This window comes from Prunus dulcis, chromosome 7 (assembly GCF_902201215.1).
Source record: "Prunus dulcis chromosome 7, ALMONDv2, whole genome shotgun sequence".
NCBI lineage: Eukaryota > Viridiplantae > Streptophyta > Magnoliopsida > Rosales > Rosaceae > Prunus > Prunus dulcis.
The window spans coordinates 19,528,242-19,549,730 of NC_047656.1; the positions used below are offsets into that span (position 1 = coordinate 19,528,242).

Here is a 21,489-nt window from a genome sequence, read left to right on the forward strand (position 1 = left end):
ATGCTAAAGTAGAATATCGTTTGCAATAAAAAAACAGCTAAGTTTTAGTGTTAGATATTTCAAATTACACTAATAACATTCTTGTCCAAATTGAGGTTGATACCTGATAAGATGGAGAACTTAAGCACCGCCCAACCACGTCATCTGAGGAAAGATATTATTAGTTAAGATGATGAGGAAATTGAAAGCTTGATTAGGAGCCTAAACTCAAATCAGTTGAAGTCCCACAGAGACATCTCTCTCTCTCTCTGTCTGTCTCTATTTGTGAGAGGAGCAAAATCACATGGGAACAACAATCATGAAGAGATGCAAGTGAGACAAGAGCAGAGGATTTGGTGGAGCCACATAAATGCACCACACCACTCATTTTGTTAATCCACAAACGCCCCTTTTGCTTGCAAGAATGACACCTTTGGAACTTTGTTGGTCATTTCAGTGACAACCCCCACCTGTTTCATTGCCCTTTTGTTTCAAGATTCTAACTCTGAACAAGAAACAACAGAAATTTAGCAACATTTTAATCAATCAGGAGTCAGGACGACGCGTATATAAATTTCAAGGTTGTCATGTGGTCATCCTTGGACCAGCTCTCTCATCGCTATCAGTCAAACACGTTTTGTGAATAAGATAATAGGAATGCAGACATTGGTTAGGTTACTTGGTCAAGTTAGTGAGTCCTCATTAGAGTAGTTTAGCCTGCTTATCAAATTTATATGATTTGCTTCCAATATTGGATATGTGAAGCCCAAGAATCCCTCGCCCAACTTAGCAAGAATACCTAAACTTGGGCCCATAAAACTGTTTTCTTTTTTGTCAAGGGGCCCATAAAATATTGGTTGCTCTGTATGTACGGACAATGAACTTGCTTTGTTTCAAAAACACTTGATATGAAAATCTTCGTTGTCCTTTCGCATGCTCTGAAAATCTTCACAAGATATACAAATAAAGTACAAGCAACCTCCTCATGAACAGTAGCTACATCAGCTTCTCTTCTCTGGTGATAAAAACAAATTAACGACAGGACATGTTAAGTTGAGAGACCAAACAATGGCAGGGGGTGAAAGTACAAACTGAGCACAGATTAGCAGAATCATTTTGAGTTGCTAAGAGCAACTCCAAGGGATATGATGTCATCATCACATGCTCAAGATCCTTGGAATAATTGCATCAAATTCAAAAATTTGATGGGCGGTGGACACCAGTCACAGCTTTATGGTATTCAAACCAAGCTAATATATATTTCACGTACAAAGCATCTGCTGCAGGAACCATAAACAAAAAATCGAACTCAGGCCTGCTTAGATAAAAATTTGAAGCCTCACAAACACAAGTGAGATAGAGAAATGAAACGACTTGCAAGGATGGACAGAAACAAATAATATTTCCACCTAAAGGACATCCAAATCCAGTACTATTTTTCCATGGAAAATTAATAAGGACAAAAACAAACTAATTTGAGATCAGTGAGAGTTTAATGTTGTATTAACGGAGAAATGAGTAATGTTTCCTTCAGTGTTCTGTGTTCAGTATAGCCCTCTCCTGCCTACCTCAGTTCAAAACTTGCAGTAAAAGAATATGGCTGACAATCTGTGTCAACCAGGAGCAAGCAAAAAGTTTGTGATATGCTATAAATACTGCAATCATCACAAAGAATTCAAGAGCTGTAGGGCAGTCCAGAGGCCTATAATCAGGACATTGATATCTTCTTACTGCTTACACCCAGAGAGTTGACAAATTCATTCCTGGTTTGCAGATTAGAGATTAGAGTTTGAAACCACTCCCAATACAAAACTTCTGGACAATATCGCACATCTTAATTAACAATGTTTACCTGTTTGATGGAAACTTTAAGCTTGAAAATAGATTGACTGCCCATGCTTATGGAAAATTACAATATTTTGAACTTTACTTTTAAAATTGAAAGACCCTTGACTAGGCTTCATAAACTTATAACCTTCCCCGCCTAAATGAAAAAGAGACATAACACACAACCAAAAATAAACAGCAGTAAACCATATAAATGAAGAATGTCACGAAATGCAACTGCGTTCACATGATAAATTTCAAGCAGATGGAGAATAAGAAAGATATCAGCAAGTCAAATAAGTTATATGCGGATGTGCTGAGGCAAAGGTTTGAAATAAAACCTTTAAAGCATCCACATCTCAGGTCATCCTGTGTCAGCCACAAGATTCTTGTCTTACATCCTTCAGCAAAACAGTTATCCAAGGCTCACAGGTGGCCTGACATGGAAGAATGAAGAGACCAGATATGTTAATGAGAAAAGAAGAATCAGAAGCTGTCCTATAATAATTACCCTCGCGTCTAGACCGAGAGAAAGCTGGCAAGCCCCAAGATCATCTTTGGAGACTTGAAAGAAAGGCGACAAGCCTCCTAGTTCGGCCCTGGAAAACGCAGGGGAAGCATTAATATTGTCCACGAATGAAATTTCTTAGACTTCCAAATGATAGGGAGACAATCAAGATATTGACTTGTTATAAATCATGGAACATATTTCTCATGACTCAGGGAATCTAAGAGCAAGCATCAGCCTCACAAATCAACAGAAGGAGAAAAGATACACTATAAATGTAAATCAGATTTTTTTTAAGAGCACATGCACAGTTGTTTACTTGCAAAATGCATCCATAATACATGTTTACAAAACTTCCTATAGTAACGTTTATGTTGAACATCTTAATCACGATATGCTTCTCAGTACAATCCCAGAGAAAAACAAAAAGAAAATAATTGATTCACAAAGATGAGTTTGATAAAATGCATACTTGGAAAAGTTTGTACTACATTGAGTTTCAACTATTTGTTGTAACTAAAAATAACAGGATATCAAAACATCTCATCTTGTTTCTTACAGTGGAGTAAGGTCATTAAAGAAAATTTCATCAGATTCTACAGCTAGAAGAAAAACATGAATCAAAAGACATGGTCCCAGTTTTCCTGTCATCTAATATGAATGCTGTTATCTCCAGACACTAAGTTTCTAAGCTCCATTAAATGTTCATCATTTGATATATGGAGTGAAAGGCGAAGATTGGTCACCAATTCTTCTTGTTCCCAACTTAAAGGTCCTGACGCATGTAATGCCCCTATCGTGCAACGGTAGGCATGCAACTCTAACCTATGGATCTCAGCCGCCAATTCTTCCTTTGCAGGAAGGAGAGAGTTTCCTTCCTCATATCCCAATTGACAAATAGATTCAGCATCAGATAACTGATCATCAAAATCTTCAGTAGAACTAGCAGAAACAGGAGGAGGTGACTTATAGGAATCATTGCTACCGATACTACAACTACCAACAGAGCATGTCACACTATCAGCATCATTCAACCTTAAGTTAACAGCAAAGAAACACCCAACGTCACCACTTGGTTTCCTTCTTTCCATATCCACATCAGAAAATACAGTTGTTCTGTTGTTAAGAGAAGCATGTATTTCTTTTCCACCCTGCATATGTCTTGGTAACGCAACATCTACCTGTTCAGAAAATGTGCATAAATTAGCAGAAATTACTCGGAGACGCTTGCCCTCTCTTTCAACAGCTCTAAACTTCTCAGCAGATCCATCATATGCTACATCTTGGGAATACAAGTAGGGTGATCTTCTCTTCAGATTATGAGAGGAGGCAACGTGCGTTTCATTCTTCTGAGCTTTGAGACAAGAACTTTGGTTGTACTTTAGAGTTAAAGTTTCACCACGCTTTCCATACTCATAATTGTTCAAACCCTGCATGCAAAAGTTTTAAAAAAAAAATAAGCACATGAAAACAAGAAGACATCTAGTGGAAGTTATTTTCTGGTCTGCACTACATTAAATTATTGATCAGTACAATTCCAACAGCCAAAGCAAATTTCCAACTTCAAACATTCAAAATGAAACATCTATACTATTAGAGTCTATATCTATCACTCATTTGGGATGCTAAATTTTGTACAACTACTGATTAACCTTAATGCATGCTTTCTTTTCAGTAAGTGTCCACGATGCAGATTAAAAAAAGCAAAACAAAAACAAAGACCAAAAAAGTAAGTATATTGAACACAAGCTCCTCAATAAACACTTCAAAACTTTTAGACACATAAAACTGCAAAATGTAAATAATGATATTCTGAAAGCAAATATATTCAGACGACATTACCTTTCCAATCACAACCCATTTGTCATCTCGCCAAAACTGTCTGACTCGGATTTCAAATTTTCCGACCTTAAATTCTTGGGAGGATCCAAGTAGCCTGACTAAAAAGTACTGCTTTCCAAAAACCTTTGAAATTGTTGCCATTTTCCAAGAAAAGTTGTCAAAAACCTCGACGAGATCACCAGGAACCCAATTCTCTGACACTTCCAGTGGAGGAGGGCAAGGCCTAATTGCATTTCTGGGTACCCTCTCGACAGCGGCCTTATCAGAGGCACCCTCAAATCCATCATATCTAACAGTGTAGTTGTGGCCGTTACCACAGATTATCTTGGCACAGCACCAGGAGCCTGAAGGCATCTCCTTTTTGCTCAATACTTCCACGCTGCTTCCGCTTTTGAATCTCATGATGCTATATGCTTTATAAAACCTGTTTCAACAATAAAACTAACGTAAGACACAAGACAAACAATCTAAAATACAGAAGAGTCTCAGTTTTGAAATAAGATCATAAATTCATAATAATCTCGACATCTCATAAGGAAGAGTGAGGATCATTGGTGAGGAATGATTGAAACTACGTAAATCAATAAAAAGAACATCTGTATAGAGAATTCTTAGCAAACAGATAAGATACCATATGTATCTTCTCTGGAAGTCGGAAATAAAATAAAACAATATACAATTTCAAATTTTCTCTGCATCTTCTAAACAACCAAACAGTCATAAAATTCAAACACTTGAAGAATTCCTTTCGTTTAAGATTAAAGAAAGAAAATTGAAAAAAGATCAGAAATTCAAATCAGACTGCCAAAACTTATGCTCTGCTTTGCTGCTGGGAAAATGCAACAAGATAAAAAGAACCAAACTTTGAATTCCTAAGTTTTCCATTGATTAAGACCTGAGAAAACTCAAACTAGCACTCAACTGAGCTTAAGGCAAGTAGATGGTTTAGTTTCATCGACCCAATTTCATTAACACCGTCTACCAAACAAACAAAATAGAGACCCAATGTTTTCTTCTTATTTTCCAGCGTTTTCTCCGCAAACAAACAGTTGGGTGAAGGAAAAAGATTTGACCCAGGAAGCAAAATTTTAACTTCTCTGTCAATTCCCTATCTTCATCCAGAAGAAGATTAAACTGACAGGAGATACACAGATTACAAAGCACAGAATTTTATCAAGAATCTAAATGCAGAGAGGATTAAAAGAAACGTAAATGGAGAGAGTTTCACTGACCTTTTTCAATTCGGAGAGGAATTGGTTATCAGAAAAAGTTTGAACTCTCTGATTCTTCTTGTTGTTGTTGTGTTGGTTTTAGTTTTATTGTTTTTATGAATAAATTAATTTTTGTGGGTATTTAAAAGGTCCAAATATTTAGCTTAATAAGCAACGAATATGGCATGGTTTCTGTGCCAAGTTGCCATCTGCCCAAGAATAGCTTGTTGAGGTGGGGATTAACTGTTAAATCTCATGGTAAACCATGGGTGTGCACTACGCATACCCTCTCCTCCTTTTTATTTATTTTTTTGGTTTATCAATTTTTTGTTTTGTATTTTAACGGTACATTTTGCTATGGATATATATATTCCGCCTACAGCATATGATACATATCTATCCATATTAGATAAATTCCAAGTACGTCCAATTCCACTTTACAACTCCTTCACAATTGTCTTTGCAAGTATAAGGGCAAAATAGTGATTCTAAGTCAAATTTTCAAAGTATGCAAAAACAAATAATTATGTTCATTTTCTATTAATGGAGAAGGAATAGAGTCGAATTTGGGGCATTGTTGTAATATTGGAAAGATAAATACCATTAATTATAATTTTATTTACTGTCACAGTTTACTGAATAAATATTATTTAACTGCATTATCACGAGCTAATAATTATCGGATTATCACGTTGTCTTCTCTTGTGGAATTGTGTGTCTTGTATGCCAAATTGAGATATGGGTGAATGAATGGTTATCCATCTAAAGGAATTTTGTAAAGATTCACTTGGATATCGAATTTATGATTGTCTAATTTCTTTAAATGAATACTTTTTCATAAATAAAAAATGTCATGCTTCGAATTTGGCATCCAAAAAGGCAGCGATAGAGAATGAATTCTCTATTTTCCTTTTATTTTTCTTCTATTTTAAATAAAATAAAAGAGAGAAATTAACTCTAAAGAACCCACTAGCATAATAATTTGGAGTAAATGCTCTCCTAAAAAAAAAATCATGAGTTCGAGTTCTAATTTAGTATATTATCATTCTCTCACTAGAAAATATCCTCTCTTTTTTTAAACATTTGTTGTAGATCATATATAGCATATGCCATATTGTTGGGAGGTTCAATTCTAAATAAAATTGTCTTAATGAAAATTCTGAACAAAAAATGTTGAAAAGCTTCTTTGGACACGTGGGTTTTTCTTTTCTTGGAGACCAATTGAGGAAGAAGACCCCAAATATATATATATATATATATATGTAGGTCAAGTTGTCTTACTTTGAATTGAACATGGTGGGCTAACAATTTAAGAAATGTATACGATCATTTCCGGTCTTGACTAGAGACCAGTTCTGAAGAACATGTCAACAACCACATTATGTTATAAGCTTCACACATAAACAAAACATCAAAAGCTACCAATTTGGTTTTTTGGTTTTTTTTTTAATTTTTTTAATTTTTTATAAAAGTATTATGGGAGCAATTTAGATCCAAAATTGTGTAATTTTACTTCCTAATAAACCGGTTGAGAGATATTTATGGGTGCCTAAATTGATGGTGACGCGTTTGTTATCCAATTGAATGTGCTCATGTGACTGTGTAGTGACATTTGCCTAATTATCTTCATTCATCAACGAATTGTCGTTTTTATCATTAATGGTACTCGAATTACATTCTAAATTTGAAAAAGAGGATTTTTATTTATTATTATTTTTTTCCACGCCAAACCACATATTTGGCAATGCGGATAGATAGCTACTGGGAAAACAAAGCCCTCTGGCCCCCCTCACTTAAAGGGGAGAGAGAGAGAGAGAGAGAGAGAGAGAATATATACGACAAGATTAGATTAGTTGTACAGTTACTACTTGTTTGTATCTTTTAAATAGGATTCCATTGCCCCTCAATTTAATCTTATTTTCATTGCCGTCCCCTAATATGTGCCGCTGTAATTCAATAAAGGGTGGCAATACGTGACACGACCCGAACATGACATTAATATGTACATGGTTACTTGTAAAACAACTTTGTCTTATAATTAGAGTTGTAATGTTGGCTTGGATATTAGGAGCAGCCTGGATGAAGAATTTCCAAATTTTGATGTTGTACGCCATATCAAATAATCAGGTCAAGAACTTGTTTTCCTTAAAAAATTAATACATAAATAAAGTGCCAAATCTTGTTGGATCCTTTGTTTCTTTAAAAAAAAGTTGGAATGTCGCTTTTTGCCAGCCTCCTAATCATATCCTAATATGTGATGATATATTCATTTGTTGCTTGGAAGCAAAAGACTCTTGATATATATAGCGCACACACACAAAATGAGCCATATGAACCACACTGAAAGCTGTTGAACCAACACAAAATTGTTATTAATTTCATTTTTCTGTCACCCTTCTGTTTCATTTTTTTCATTCTTTATGTATGGCAGGCATGAATAGGGCATCCTGCAATGTACTTGTAGCATGATTTCCACAGCATTCCTTGTTATTATTGCCCCAGGTGAGAAAATGGCAAGAACACCCTTGCAAGCATTGGAGGTGGGTTGAGAGATTGAAGAGATAGTTGGGCACATGCTGGGCCTGGTCCAATCCCATCCAAAGTCAAATTAGCCTTGTACTATATAGTACTGACCAAACATTAGTTAAAAAGTTTTTTTGGAATTCTACTTAAGAACTTTCCGAACCACTAGGTCAAGAGTTAGTTGATGTTAAGAAGTGTTTGGTAAGATAAAATCTAAGACAAAACAAAACCCATGAAATCAAAGCAAGCAAATTTGATTGTCTCATTTTCTTTCGTGATCATATAATGTGATAGTGATTACATTGCAATATTATCGACCCTCTTGCAAGAGAGAGGGAAGTTACATGGGGTGCATATCATCACATTTACAGTTTAGCTGGATGAGAGAAAATCCAAAGTATAAAACCGCAGAGAACCAAAACAAGGGGAATTAAGTGAATGACATTCTCTCCTCCTGACGACTTATGATGCAGCAGAGCAATTTCCTTTTTCGTAGCATGATCCGAATTTGCATTATACACAGGCAAGTTTTCAGAAGCTGCTGCAGTTTTTAGAGGTGGAGATGAGGCCAGGGCCAGGGATGCTGGTGCGAAGTTCACCAAGAACTCTTCCGAGGCTCGAGAAGTGCTTGATGATCGATGCATTCTTCGGGGTTTCGGGGGTTATTGGGCAACAAGAAGCCAACAGAGAGTTGAAAACGATGGAGAAGAAGAAGAACAGATGAATGATGAGGAATATACAAAAGGGAAGGCCAAAGTGCTACGAGATCTTATAGTGGAGGAGAGGAAGAGGCAAACCATATATTAATGGAGCTTGCGAACTTAGGAAAGCCTGGAAATCGAGGATAACAGCTTTGCTTGCAGAGCCAAAAATGCAGGGAGGTAGGTTAGCCAGTTATTTTAGCATATGGTTTGACAATTAAATATCAACTTATAATGTTCTGATTTCCCGAATGGTCACAGAATACATACAAGGAAGGATGTCAACTTGGCCTAAAAGCAGCTTGCAGAGTAATTAAAGGCATGCACGTCACCATGTGCATGTAATGTGATGAAAAAAGTCAAATTACTTTATTTTAGTCTAAGAATAGAGATTTATGCAGGCTGTCATGTGTAACACACTTCTTTATTTTTAGCCATTTTCAACTAATGGATAGGAACACTACAACTATTCAGTTTGAGTGCTTATCTGCTTGCAGTTGAGTCAAAGTCATATCAAGTTAGGGTTCAATGATCTGTCATTATGACCAGAGCTGCAAAATCCGATACCAGTTTTCATGAACTAGAGATACCATTCTGATGAAACTGTATATACAACTCTGTGTAAATTGTGACCAACAGTTACCTAAAAATAACAATCAGCTAAGAAGAGCAACCACATCATTTCTCAACCCCAGACATAATATTTTGTTTTGAACATTTCATCAGACATTTACCAAAATGTGAATAATACATTTTGCATCGTAAACAGAACCCAAAAAAATAAAGGGAGGGAGGGAGGGAGGGGGGGTTAAAAAGGGTTCAAATGCTCTCCAGTATGACACTGCAAAACTACTATAAGGAGGTAAAGGTCAACATAAAGGCCTATTCTGATGAAATTGACATAACTTAACTCCAAAATATCACAAAATTAAAACATAATGAACATTCGAGTATAGCAAAACAGCTGCAAAGCCTGTTGCAAAATTCCCACAAAACTTGCACATGATTTGTTAGACTGTTTACATCTGACAACCCAGTCTCACAGAAGTATGCTGGTGGAAAGGATCCTTGTTCCGGTCATTCTATGAAATATCTATTTCTGAACGGCGGAAGTAACTCACCAGAATACTGTCTAATCTCACAGCTGAACTCAACTTCCATCAATCTATGATTCTCCTTTGAGCGGTTCATTGAGAAAGAAGCATTCAATTTATCCCCTTCACTGACACGAATTGGAGGGTCCAAGAGGAAAACCTGTTCAATAAAACAGGGAGACAAACACAGACGAAACTTAGATGCTTGTAATCAAAGACTCACATTGATTTCTTGACAATTATTAAAAGCAAAAGGCAAAAGATTTTTGCCAGAATGAACCTGTTGGCCCCAGTGTGTGCCATCATTTACACTAGGTGCAGTAGTCAACTCAATCTCCTTCTCAGCTGGATCTTCCTTTCTTCCCTGATACACCAGAACAGGATAAGTTTCATGTTACATTGAGCGAGCAAATATTGAAGAGTCCTTTTACTCCAAAACAAAAAGAGATGTTTAATCAGCTTACTCGAAAATGAACATCAAACCATCCCCCGAACCCACAGAGCCTTGTGTTCTGAAGAGTAACTGTTGACAAAAAGTTCGATCTAATTTCGAGGATGTCACTGACAGAGGCAGTTAAACAATCAATCTCCTTGACTGTAGCAGCTGTCCCTATAACTTGATGTGGATGAAGGTTGTTCCACATTGATGTCTGCAAATTCCATAGCATGCATTTAAGACATTGGACGCCAGAAGGAGCACGGATTAACCAAAAAATTGAAAAACATATATTGTACAAATATGATATTTTAAAATTTCACAGGGGAAGGAGCAGAGGAAACATTTCAAGGGGGAGGGGCAGAGGGGATTCACAGGCTACATGGCTGCGACTTTCCACACAAAACAAATAGTAAAAATAATAATAATAAGCAACCGTCCCACAACAATGTACAACATAAAATACAAGTCTATCCACTGACTGTGATGAATAGAAAAAAAAAAAGTCAACACTCGTGGAGAATCATAGAAATCACCTGAAGATAGTATTTCTTCTGCTCTTGAGAGAAAGGCTTTGTTAGAACACTCATATCAACGCCATAATAATTTTTTGTCTGATCTGTGAAACGGTACCAATCTTCCATAGATGATTCATAATCATTACTTTTTTGATCTCCCAATCCAGACCTAATAGGTGCCACCCACATAGAAGCATGGCTAGGATACCTGTGAAACCACAAATTAATTCCAAATTACAATATAAAATGATCAGTAAACCATTTGAAGATTGCCTAATTAACATACTAAAAGTGGTGGCAGCAGGTTCAAGATAAAATTCCCTCTCTGCAACAGACAGTTTACTGATTATTCCCATCATAGTCCAAGCAAACTCCGGGACTCAAATCTAAGGACCAACAACAAAGTGATAAGGAATTGGTGAAAACACAATTTGAAAAGACAATTTAAGCCCCGGTTGTAGAAAAGACAAAGAAGAGATGAAAGCTTGACTCCATCTACAAGTACCCATATAATCTTGTCATATGGGGGCTGCATTCAAATGGTTTTGAAACAGATTCAAGTGTTGTGTTCAGAAAAATAGAGATGGTTTTCTGTAGAACAGATATTCAAAAAACTTTAAACTTTAGAAACAAGGAAACAATCATAATAGTATGTGTTTGCAACACTACTGATTTCCTGCTTCTACATATATTACCAAAACTGTCAACGTGTAAATGCCAGGGAACACTTACATGACTCCGGTTGGCTTCAACCACCGGTCACGTGCACAAATTACCGAATCAAACATCGATTCACGCAGTAGGAAGTACCCCATCCACTCAGAAATAATCACATCCACTGTGCAACAATGCAGAATCACATAAGCATAATACTAATGGAAACAACATTTTAAAACCATATTTGTCAAATTCGAACAATGCCAAACCTTTCTCTGGCAGAACAACATCCTCCATGGAGCCCTCAATCACTTCAACCACGTCTTGAAGGTTATTCGCTTTCACAACCGCACGTGCATGTTCTGCCATGGAAGTCGCTTCAACAGCATAAACCTTCCTTGCTCCGGCTTGTGCCGACCAAATTGCGAGAATGCCACTCCCCGCTCCCACATCCAACACAGCCTTCTCCAAGAAATTAACCAAATTAATCCCAAATTTTCGATATTATAACGAAATTCTCATATTCCCAATAAGCAAATGTCTAAAGATAAGTAAAAGGTGAAGCTTTTTAAGTAAAGGTTAGAACTTTTTGGACATTGGAGCTATTTGTGTAACGAAACGAACAGAGGACAAAAGAGTATTATGACTTATGAGCTATACCTTGCCATGGAAGTGGTGCTTGTTCTTGAAAACGGCGTTGTGGTAAGCGTCCATGCGAACTCGATCGGAGAGCATCTCCTTCTGGTGGTAAAGAAAGGCGTAGGTGCAGAAGTAGTTGGCGAAGTCGACGCCTTTGTCCACCGCCACGCCGCCGTCTCCGCCATTGCTGGTGCCGCTTTGGTCTCCAACGACACCGTTAGTGTAGCTCCCCATGTGGTTATGCAGGTATCGTAAGTAGTTATCAGTCAATGCTCTCTTCTCCCAGTCTCAGAGACGAAAAACTGAAAGACAGAGAGGAGGGAGGCTTTGGGTTTTAGGGCAACGTCGATTTAGCCATGGGCCCTGCCTCCTCTGCTCTATGCAAACTTGCAACTTGCATTTTCTTAATAAATTTTTTTTTTGTGGGTAACTTACTTTCTTAATAATAATAAACAACTATAAAGTATAAAGCTTTTTTATTTTTCTTTTGGTGGTCGGATAAATGTTCTCTCTTTTACTCAGAACCTACACTATTTACTTAGAATATTATTAAAAAATAAGACAACCCTAATAAATCAGAATAATTATGATAAAAAAACATAAGACAACCTCTTTCTTACACACAACTTTATCACGCTCAATCAATTGCCTACTCATTGTTCTTATGACAAAAACAGAAACGAGCAATAACATTTCTGTAAAATTATCTCTCCTTATTCTACCATGTACATTGAATTCTTTGCAATGGATGATGGATTTATATTCAAGTTTTTGACTCTTCAATAGACATTTTCTTCTAATTAAAACGCAACGTTGTAAGGGTTTGATTCCATCCAACGTAATTGAGAAAAAACCAAAACACAACATTATGTTTGTGTGAGAGAGGTATGTTGTGATCACTCTCTTCCTCACTCAAAATCTCTGCTTTCCCTCCTCGGCCTTTCTTCTCCACAAGGTTATGTTCTTTTTTAATCACAAAACAAACAGGGACCCTACAAAATATTTATATTATTATGATAAGCAAAAGATCACATGAATCCATGTAGTTGGGAATTTTTGGTGCATTGCACATTGTTGCTTTGTGTCGAAATCTTCCGTTAATACCGGGGTTAGGTGCATCAGCAGCGGCATGGCCTGTTCTTCCTCGCACACTGTTTTTAGGTTTCTTCATCTGCATAAATTATTCATATTCAGGACCCGGTCTTGCAGTCTTGCTATTTTCAAACTAATCTTTGGTTTTGTCAAGCATTGGAATATAATATAATTCTGTCAGTGCTCAAATAAGCATATCAAGGAAACTGTGTTTTGAGTACAATTAAGGCCAAAGCACCACAATCATATATAAATGTTATCTCAACAGCAGTTGTCTTTAGTTAAAGGGATTGAATGAGTCAAGAATTTAAAACCAACATTTGTTTTTGGTCAATGACTAGGTCAGATTGTACACCGTGTCTTCCTGATCTTACAAGTGAATCATAATGCATCAGCAAAAACTATGAACTACAAGAGAAAGACAAAAACAGAAAAAAGAAACCCCAGAGAAAGAAATAAGGGCAGTGTTTCATCAAGTCATATAATAAGAGTTTTTTCTTTTCTTTTCCTTTTCATTTGTGAAACAGAATCGGTTTAGAAGTGAGTGGCTATTTGATTTCAGAAGGGTTTTTTTGGTTGTTGTTCTTCTGCAAGACATTTCCAAATAATTGACCAGATAAAAGCCTTAAATATAAAGATGTGTATGTCTGAAAAGGGAGGGGTGGAGGTTCCAATATATCACATAAAAAAGTATAAAGTCAGACAATCAATTAGAGGTGACTTCCAGGTTGTTTCTCTTTGGTCCATATAAGACCCATGGCCATCAGTACACAACACTGTCCGATATTTCAATTCTTGGCTGATCTGTGGATGGAAACGCTTCTAACATCTGATTTAAATAATGTAAATTAGGAAATTAGACCATAAAAGTAGATTTGTTCAGCACAGAAAGAAAGTGGATCATGTTATAAGAGAGAACGCTTCCTTTCCTCTCTATCTCTCTCTTTATCTGAAAACAAGCATGAGGCTCTGATGGAGGACAAAAAAGCTAACATAGTAGCTGCATCATCAGTTATCACCCTCATCATCTTCATAATTGTTGCTCGTGTCTCTCTCAAACTTTCCCCTACTTTCTTTCTCATTTGTGGGGCAGGTATTGCTGTGATCCTTGCTGTGTTTGCATGGCTTATAATCAGACACCATTACAATTGCAGGCGAAAGCTGATGGAATCAAATTACGCATCAGAAGGCCGTGAGCTGCGAATAGAGTACAGTTTCCTTAGAAGAGTTGCTGGTGTTCCCACAAAGTTTAGGTACAAAGAGCTGGAGGATGCGACAGACCATTTTCAGGCATTGCTTGGCAAAGGGGCTTCTGCTTCTGTTTACAAAGGGATCCTTAGTGATGGCACTCCTGTGGCAGTCAAAAAGCTTGATGCTGAAGAGCGCCGCGAGAAGGAATTCAGATCAGAAGTTGCAGCAATTGCTAGCCTGCAACATGTCAATCTTGTGCGCCTTCTCGGTTATTGTTGTGTTCCTGCAGGACCTCGTTTCTTGGTCTATGATTTCATCTCAAATGGATCATTGGATTCTTGGATTTTCTCTAGAAAGGAAAGGCCTAACCGGCGTGGGGGTTGCTTGTCTTGGGATTTAAGGTACAGGGTTGCTGTTGATGTTGCTAAGGCACTTTCTTATCTGCATCATGATTGCAGGTCAAGGATTTTGCACCTTGATGTTAAGCCAGAGAATATACTCTTGGATGAGAGTTACAGGGCAGTTGTGGCAGATTTTGGTCTGTCAAAGCTAATGGGAAAAGATGAGAGTAAAATTATGATAACGATCCGAGGCACTAGAGGTTACTTAGCCCCTGAGTGGCTCTTGGAGCATGGAATTTCAGAGAAATCTGATGTCTATAGTTATGGAATGGTTCTGCTGGAGATGATCGGAGGCCGAAGAAACATCAGCTTCGTCGAAAAAGGGAATGACAGGTCTCAAAGGAAACGGCAGTATTTTCCCAAAACTGTGAGTGAGAAAATGAGAGAAGGAAAGCTTATGGAAGTTGTTGATCAAAGGCTAATAGAAAGTGGAGGTATTGATGAAAGGGAGGTTAAAAAACTGGTTCTCATAGCTCTCTGGTGCATACAAGAGAGGGCTAGGCTTAGGCCTAGCATGTCTCATGTGGTTGATATGCTTGAAGGCCGTGTGACAGTGGAGGAGCCTCCTGACACACATATGGTGGTGGTTGATTTTTTGGCAATAGATGAAGAGCCAGCAAATGGTCATGAGAGGCCAAAGATTGCTGCTGCATTGGCAGCAAAACAATTTGATTGCAAAGATGCTTCCACATCAACATGCTCATATGCAAATACAATGTCTTCGATATCCCCAAGATAGCTCCATCAACAGGATTGATTAGCTGCTTGTTGGTTTATGGCTATATTTTTTTTTATATAAAAACTTAGAAGTAGGGTTCTTTTAAGCTTACCATTTTTGTTTTTACTTTCACGGTAAACTTTCTTCTGCTTGTATAATGTGAGCATTTTGTTCCTGTTATTCAGAAAAAGATTGAAGCGGTTAGTCTTCATTGAATGATGAGATGATAAAAACTCTAATTCTTCACAATACATTACAGAGGAGATCCCCTTGGAATCAAAGTACCATACATATCATAATAAACCATAGTAATTACATTCATAGGGAAATTACTAAACAAAATACATGAATTCTTATACTCATGTCCTCTTTTAATTAACTAATCAGCAATCATATTAGCTTCTTTATAAACATGCTTAATAGTCACGGAATTGAAATTCCCAACAAGTCACCAAATAACTTATGCAAGAGATCATAAGCTCCATGGTATATTGGCTTCCCTAAGGCCAAGTCCAGCGCTAGAGGCTGGCCCAGGCAAAAGGCAGAGATGAGCCCGAGTCCAGCTCCAGCGCCAAGAATCCAGCCCGGGCAACAGGCGGGCCCCACGAAACCGGGCAGGCCCAAGGGCAAAAGTCGCCTGGGCTTGAGCCCGAGTTCGCTGACGTCAGCGCTGACGTCAGCGCACTAAAATCAATTTTTTTTACTGTTGACTGCCACGTGTCGTCACCGGGTGGCTCCGATTGGATTTTTTTTCAGCAATCCTACGGTTTTTTTTTTTTTTGGCCAAAAAATTTTAAAAAAAATCCCAAAAAATCCGAAAAAATTCTGAAATTTTTTTTAAAAAAATACCAAAAATTTATGTATTTTTTCCCTATAAATACCTAACCATTTTATCTACTTTCAACACCAAATCTTCATACAATTTCTTCTCCATACAATATTTTCTACTCTCCACTCACACAATTCATTTTCCACACCAAAATATTTTTAATTGCCATTTTAATCAATTTAATGTAACTTTTTTTTGCATATTCTATTTCTTTTTATTGCACAATGTTTATTTTATTTTTGCATTTCCTAATTGGCTTTATTTATTTACATAATCAATTTTATTCTTGCATTTCAAAATAGTTTATAATTTCATGCATAATCTTTATTTTTGTTTTTGCATTTTCAATTTGTCTATATTTATTTGCATAATCAATTTTATTCTTGCATTTGAAAATAGTTTATAATTTCTTGCATTGTATATTTTTTGAATGCACTTCCAATTATTTATTTTGAATAGATCATACAAGCACAAATTTTATCTGGAGTAAGACACGTGGCAACCGAGATTCACATCCGAAAATCTTATCCGAAAATTTAATTACAAAAGATTATCAAAATTAATGATTTAAAGTATAAAAAAATAGGAAATAAAGTACAATGAATAGTAATTGCCCTAGACTTTACCCTTGTGGGTGGAACTACAAATGGCAAGGCTGACACTATTCACGTGAATAGTATCAGCCCTTGCTTGCCCTAGCTTGCCCTTGCCTTAGACTTTGCCCTTAGGGGTGGAGTTGCTCTAATGATGATTTGTATAATCGTCCCATTATTAAAACCAAAAACAAATTAGTTGACCTTGACGTTGAACCATTCTTTTCCAAAACCAAAAACAAAAGGAAATTTATGAAGGGTAAGTGTGGTTGGTGACAAGATGAGCTCGTGGGACCAGCTTAAGCAAAAAATCGCTGGAATAGGGACCAATGTCCAGCAAGCAACTTCTCATCCCAATCTTTTTGTGTTTATGTACTGAGACTGGAATTTTAATCCTCTACTCTTCGTAGGGACACGTGGCACACACTATGGTGCTATCAAGGGAACCCATACTTAAAAGTTCCAAGGATTACAATCGAACGGATGAGAATACTCAGCTTTTAAAAGTTAGCACTGGACATCCTCGTAGACGATCCGAATTCCGAAGGCTAACGACGGATAATAAAACGACAAATAAAATGATGCGAACTGAAAATTTGGAGAGGAAGGAGAGAGAGTGGAAGCGAGACAGCGTCCACAGATAATTGAGGTTTGTACCCTGTAGCAATGGTGTAAAACCCTAAAACCCACTCCTGATTTATGCTCAATTTTGTTTGATTACATTCCAGTTGCTTAACATAATCTTAAAATTACCATCTTTATGCTTATATCCTTCAAGCTTTTGTATTGCTCTTGATAAAATTCAAGCTTTAGTTTTTCAGTACTTGCTACCCAACCACCCACCAATCATAAACGGTTATTGCCTCTCTTTTCTTTCTTAATTTGCAGTTCTCGATTTGTATGCTTGAATTGTGTTAAAGATTAGAAATTTCATGTAATGATCTTCGTTTTTTCTCTTTTTGCTGGATTAATGGGGTGTTTGGGAACAATGTTAGACGCGTCAAGCACAACTGGGTATCTCCAATTGCCTAGTTATTGAAGCCCAAATGATTGACAAGAGTATTCAAGCACCCTTTGGCTCATGTGTATCTGTTTGACATTTGGGAAGACAATTCCCCTAACATGCAGAAGCCCTTATTTGCTATTGTTTGCATGCGCTTGTGTTAGTTTTCTTATTAGATTGCGGCTGTTCGCTTCTTCAATTTTAGATGCCAGAGATTAGGAGGTAGTTAGATATTGGCCACACTCGTTTTCTAATGCTCTTACATTTGGTTAGCATGGCCAAAGTAATTTTGTCCCCCAGCTTGTTTGAGGTATCAGCAAATTAAGTTCTTCTCTTAAAAGCCCTTGAAGTGGCTCCAACATGTTAACTAGGTGTACTTTATATGTTTTGACATCATGTGAAGTTTCAGAGCTCAAGAAGTGAGTGGTTTTAGGTGGCAGCAAAGAAGAAAACTTTAACTGATATGGTTTTTGAATGATAAATACAAAATGATTTTTAGCTCATATAGTTATTTTGCATCTCTGCACATGACGCATTATAAATGGAGATATATTATATACGAGAGGGTGATGACACCTATGTATCTGTCAGTTATCCCATGATGTAGATACTTAGAATGTGACCAATATGTTAGGTTTCATCTTGGATGACTTCTATGTGATCAATTGGGTAATATAGACAGTTGGTCACCTACCTAGCCTTCCTGTGGTGCCAAAATCACATAGGGCCTCTAGTGGGCACTGTGATGCTCTATGAGAGTTCTAATTAGTCCATAAACTGCTTTTAGATGATAAATCTGAATATTTTTTTTGTGTTTCTTTGCTGCAGGATCTGTGCTCTGTACGATTGCTGCAGTAGGAGTTTGGTCTGTGCTATCTTATTTGGGGGGCCTAATATGAGCTTCACCTCTTCATCTGTGGGTTCTGGTTAGTTTGTTTCCTTTTCTTCATGTTGATGTAGTTTGGTAAAAAGGTTTGGTTAATGGGTACTCATACATAGGGTGGCCATCAGGTTGTTATTTTGGTTTGGTAAAAGACTAATTATTTTTCACCAATGATATGCTCTTTCAGTACATCAATTTTTCTTGGTCAGGATTTTGGGATATCAATTTTCTGGCCTTTCTAGAACTCTAACCTCTAACCTTCGTTTTGGGTTTGAGTTGTGTTAAAATGGTCACCCCTGTTCATATTATAAGATTAAGGATGCTTGTTTGATTCTTCCCATTTCTTGATGAGGATTTTGGGCTTTCCTTTATACATATCAATTTGGCTGGGTTTTCAATATCGGTATTGAGCAGTTGATTAGTTGTTTTTTGTGTGGAGATATACGAGATTCTGTGGTTATCTTATTTGTTATCCTGTCTCATTAAACTTGATTGTAACCTGATTTCAGGTGGTAGAACTGTTAGAAGGGTATTTGAGTTTGGAAGAACCTATGTAGTCAGACCTAAGGGCAAACACCAGGCCACTGTAGTTTGGCTACATGGGCTTGGCGATAATGGTTCAAGGTGTTACTTTGTCCCCATTGCTTATTTTACTGTTTTATTTAGAGGCCTGCACAATAATCGTGAAACTGAGGAAGTTTTTCATTTAAGTGACTATCTTTTATTTTTAAGTTCCTGCTTCAAAGAGGAGTAAAATCTATTTTTGAATTGCTTCTAGAGAATCACGTGATATTTTGATATGAGATTTATCCATTTTTCTTTAATATGCACTTAAGCTTTAAATTTTTCTCTTTGGCAGCTGGTCCCAGCACTTGGAGACCCTCCCTCTTCCAAATGTAAGAATATTTTACATTTGAACTATTGGAAGTTGAATTTTCTCATTATTGATATAGTCATAATTTATGGTGAAAATAATGATTCAGATTAAATGGATTTGTCCAACCGCTCCTACTCAACCAATTAAAGTGTTTGGTGGCTTTCCTTCCACCGCTTGTAAGTTTTTTGTTTCTTTAATGTATCACCACATGAAGTATGTTCAGCAATATCTAATCATCTACGAGCAGCATCTTGTTTGAAGGAAAAACAATTGATCTAATTACCATCATCCTCATAGATAGTCACAGAAAAAGGAAAATATCATCTTGCTGATAGATTAATAGAATTGAAAGTCATTGCAAGTACCCTAATTACTTTTGTGATTTAAAACAGGGTTTGATGTTGGAGAACTTTCAGAAGATGCTCCAGATGATATAGAAGGTTTGGATGCTTCTGCAGCACATGTTGCAAATTTGCTATCAACAGAGCCTGATGACAGTAGGTTCCTCTCTCTGGATTTTAGCATTTGATGATTTCTCCAGGTGTTGATATACTCTGTTTGAAATGCGTCTCTGTGAATGTTTAGAGAAGCCTTTAAAGATTTCAATGCTCCTCTTGATCATTGAGATATCTTGAAAAGACAACTTCAAATCATTATACCCCTCCCCTCTTCTCTGCAGGTCCAAGATTCTTTTATGAGCTTGTAAATTAAGGGTAGCTTTTGTCAAAGTAAAATCTTTGCTAGATGCTTCATCTACAAAATTAAGTTTATGGATGGTTCTAATACCCTATACTTTTGAACTTTGAAGCATATTTTTACCCGTTGGTGAATTTTGATATAATTAAGTCATTAAGTCAAGCTTTCTCTGTTACAGTTAAACTTGGAGTTGGAGGGTTTAGTATGGGTGCAGCTACTGCCCTATACTCTGCTACTTGCTTTACTCTAAGAAAATACGGGAATGGTAATCCATACCCATGCAATCTGAGTGCAGTTGTCGGACTAAGCGGATGGCTTCCATGTTCCAAGTTTGATTTCTAACACTCTCCTCCCCATCTTAGCTGGACCCCATCTATGTTGTTTTGCAGTTTAATTAACTGTCCATAGTTACAAGTCCTATTCTTTTTCAGGACCTTGAGTAAGAAGTTAGAAGAAGTAGATGATGCTAGGAGGCGTGCTGCCTCCTTGCCGCTTCTGTTATGCCATGGAAAAGGTAATCATGATTACCTCTCATACATAGATATTGTTGGTTTTATTTGCCTTTCGCGTATGTCATCATTGAAGAGGAGTTGCATCCATGGCTCTAGCATCTTCTTCTGGTGTAGGTTCTGCTGTACTAACTAAGCTGGTTTACCAGATTTTCTGTTGTAGATATTTACTGATATGATTTATTGCAGGTGATGATGTGGTTCCTTATAAGTTTGGTGAGAAATCTTCACAGGCTTTGAGTTCAACTGGCTATCAGAATGTGGCATTCAAAGCCTACAATGGGTATGTGATTTAGACATTATGTGTTAAAAGTTTTGCATATAAATTATTAGTTCAAGGAAGTAAAAGAATGTTTTGTTTGGGGATACAGGCTTGGTCATTATACAGTTCCCGAAGAGATGGATGAAGTTTGTGCTTGGCTTTTGTCAAAATTGGGGCTTGAGGGGACTTCTTCATAGTATGACCCCATGAGAAATCTCAAGCAACATCAAGGAAGAGGAAGAAATTGAAGGGAATGTGTTAAGAAACAAGAATTTAAGTGGTTTTGGTCTCAGTATGACTTATTTTGTCCTTTATGACTTGTTATTGTTTGGCTGGTGGCACTAGATAAATCCATATTCGTATGTAGTAACGACGTTCATTATTTGAATCAAGAACATGTCGTATGAAAGTAAACGGTAGTTCTCTCACTGAAATTGCCCACATCCATAGTTGCAAGAAAGCTGGCTGGACATGAGCTGATACTTTGACCTTAACGTGTG

The 21,489-nt window shown here is 37.0% G+C and overlaps 4 protein-coding genes across 10 annotated transcripts; 2 read left to right on the forward strand and 2 right to left on the reverse strand.

Moving 5' to 3' along the window:
- Positions 1-888: 888 nt before the first annotated feature.
- LOC117635152 lies at positions 889-5,628 on the reverse strand. Of its 7 annotated transcripts, none has more exons than XR_004586883.1 (6): positions 5,389-5,628; positions 4,157-4,580; positions 3,061-3,744; positions 2,318-2,405; positions 2,148-2,243; positions 889-1,259 (listed from the first exon to the last, which is right to left on the reverse strand). XR_004586883.1 is itself a non-coding variant. In XM_034369497.1 (3 exons), the coding sequence occupies exons 2-3, from the start codon at positions 4,556-4,558 to the stop codon at positions 2,962-2,964; spliced, it is 1,185 nt and encodes a 394-aa protein (XP_034225388.1). In that variant the 5' UTR covers positions 4,559-4,580; positions 5,389-5,623; the 3' UTR covers positions 2,752-2,961. The 7 variants fall into 7 exon arrangements, 1 of the variants encoding a protein (XP_034225388.1); XR_004586885.1 differs by adding an exon at positions 1,548-1,742 and having other exon boundaries at positions 889-1,256; positions 2,148-2,405; XR_004586882.1 differs by adding an exon at positions 1,832-1,963 and having other exon boundaries at positions 889-1,742; positions 2,148-2,405.
- Positions 5,629-9,252: 3,624 nt separating this feature from the next.
- Positions 9,253-12,367, reverse strand: LOC117635804 (protein arginine N-methyltransferase PRMT10). Its single transcript, XM_034370167.1, has 7 exons — positions 11,957-12,367; positions 11,566-11,758; positions 11,372-11,477; positions 10,658-10,847; positions 10,150-10,335; positions 9,966-10,049; positions 9,253-9,845 (listed from the first exon to the last, which is right to left on the reverse strand). Exons 1-7 carry the CDS (start codon positions 12,167-12,169, stop codon positions 9,669-9,671), a joined length of 1,149 nt encoding a protein of 382 aa, XP_034226058.1. The 5' UTR covers positions 12,170-12,367; the 3' UTR covers positions 9,253-9,668.
- Positions 12,368-13,819: 1,452 nt separating this feature from the next.
- On the forward strand, positions 13,820-15,423 carry LOC117635090 (probable receptor-like protein kinase At5g20050). The gene has a single exon (XM_034369425.1). The coding sequence runs from the start codon at positions 14,000-14,002 to the stop codon at positions 15,356-15,358; it is 1,359 nt and encodes a 452-aa protein (XP_034225316.1). The 5' UTR covers positions 13,820-13,999; the 3' UTR covers positions 15,359-15,423.
- Positions 15,424-17,299: 1,876 nt separating this feature from the next.
- On the forward strand, positions 17,300-21,417 carry LOC117635693 (acyl-protein thioesterase 2). Its single transcript, XM_034370042.1, has 10 exons — positions 17,300-17,408; positions 18,591-18,688; positions 19,155-19,269; positions 19,505-19,541; positions 19,629-19,698; positions 19,915-20,019; positions 20,397-20,547; positions 20,650-20,732; positions 20,917-21,010; positions 21,099-21,417. Exons 2-10 carry the CDS (start codon positions 18,658-18,660, stop codon positions 21,184-21,186), a joined length of 774 nt encoding a protein of 257 aa, XP_034225933.1. The 5' UTR covers positions 17,300-17,408; positions 18,591-18,657; the 3' UTR covers positions 21,187-21,417.
- Positions 21,418-21,489: the final 72 nt, after the last annotated feature.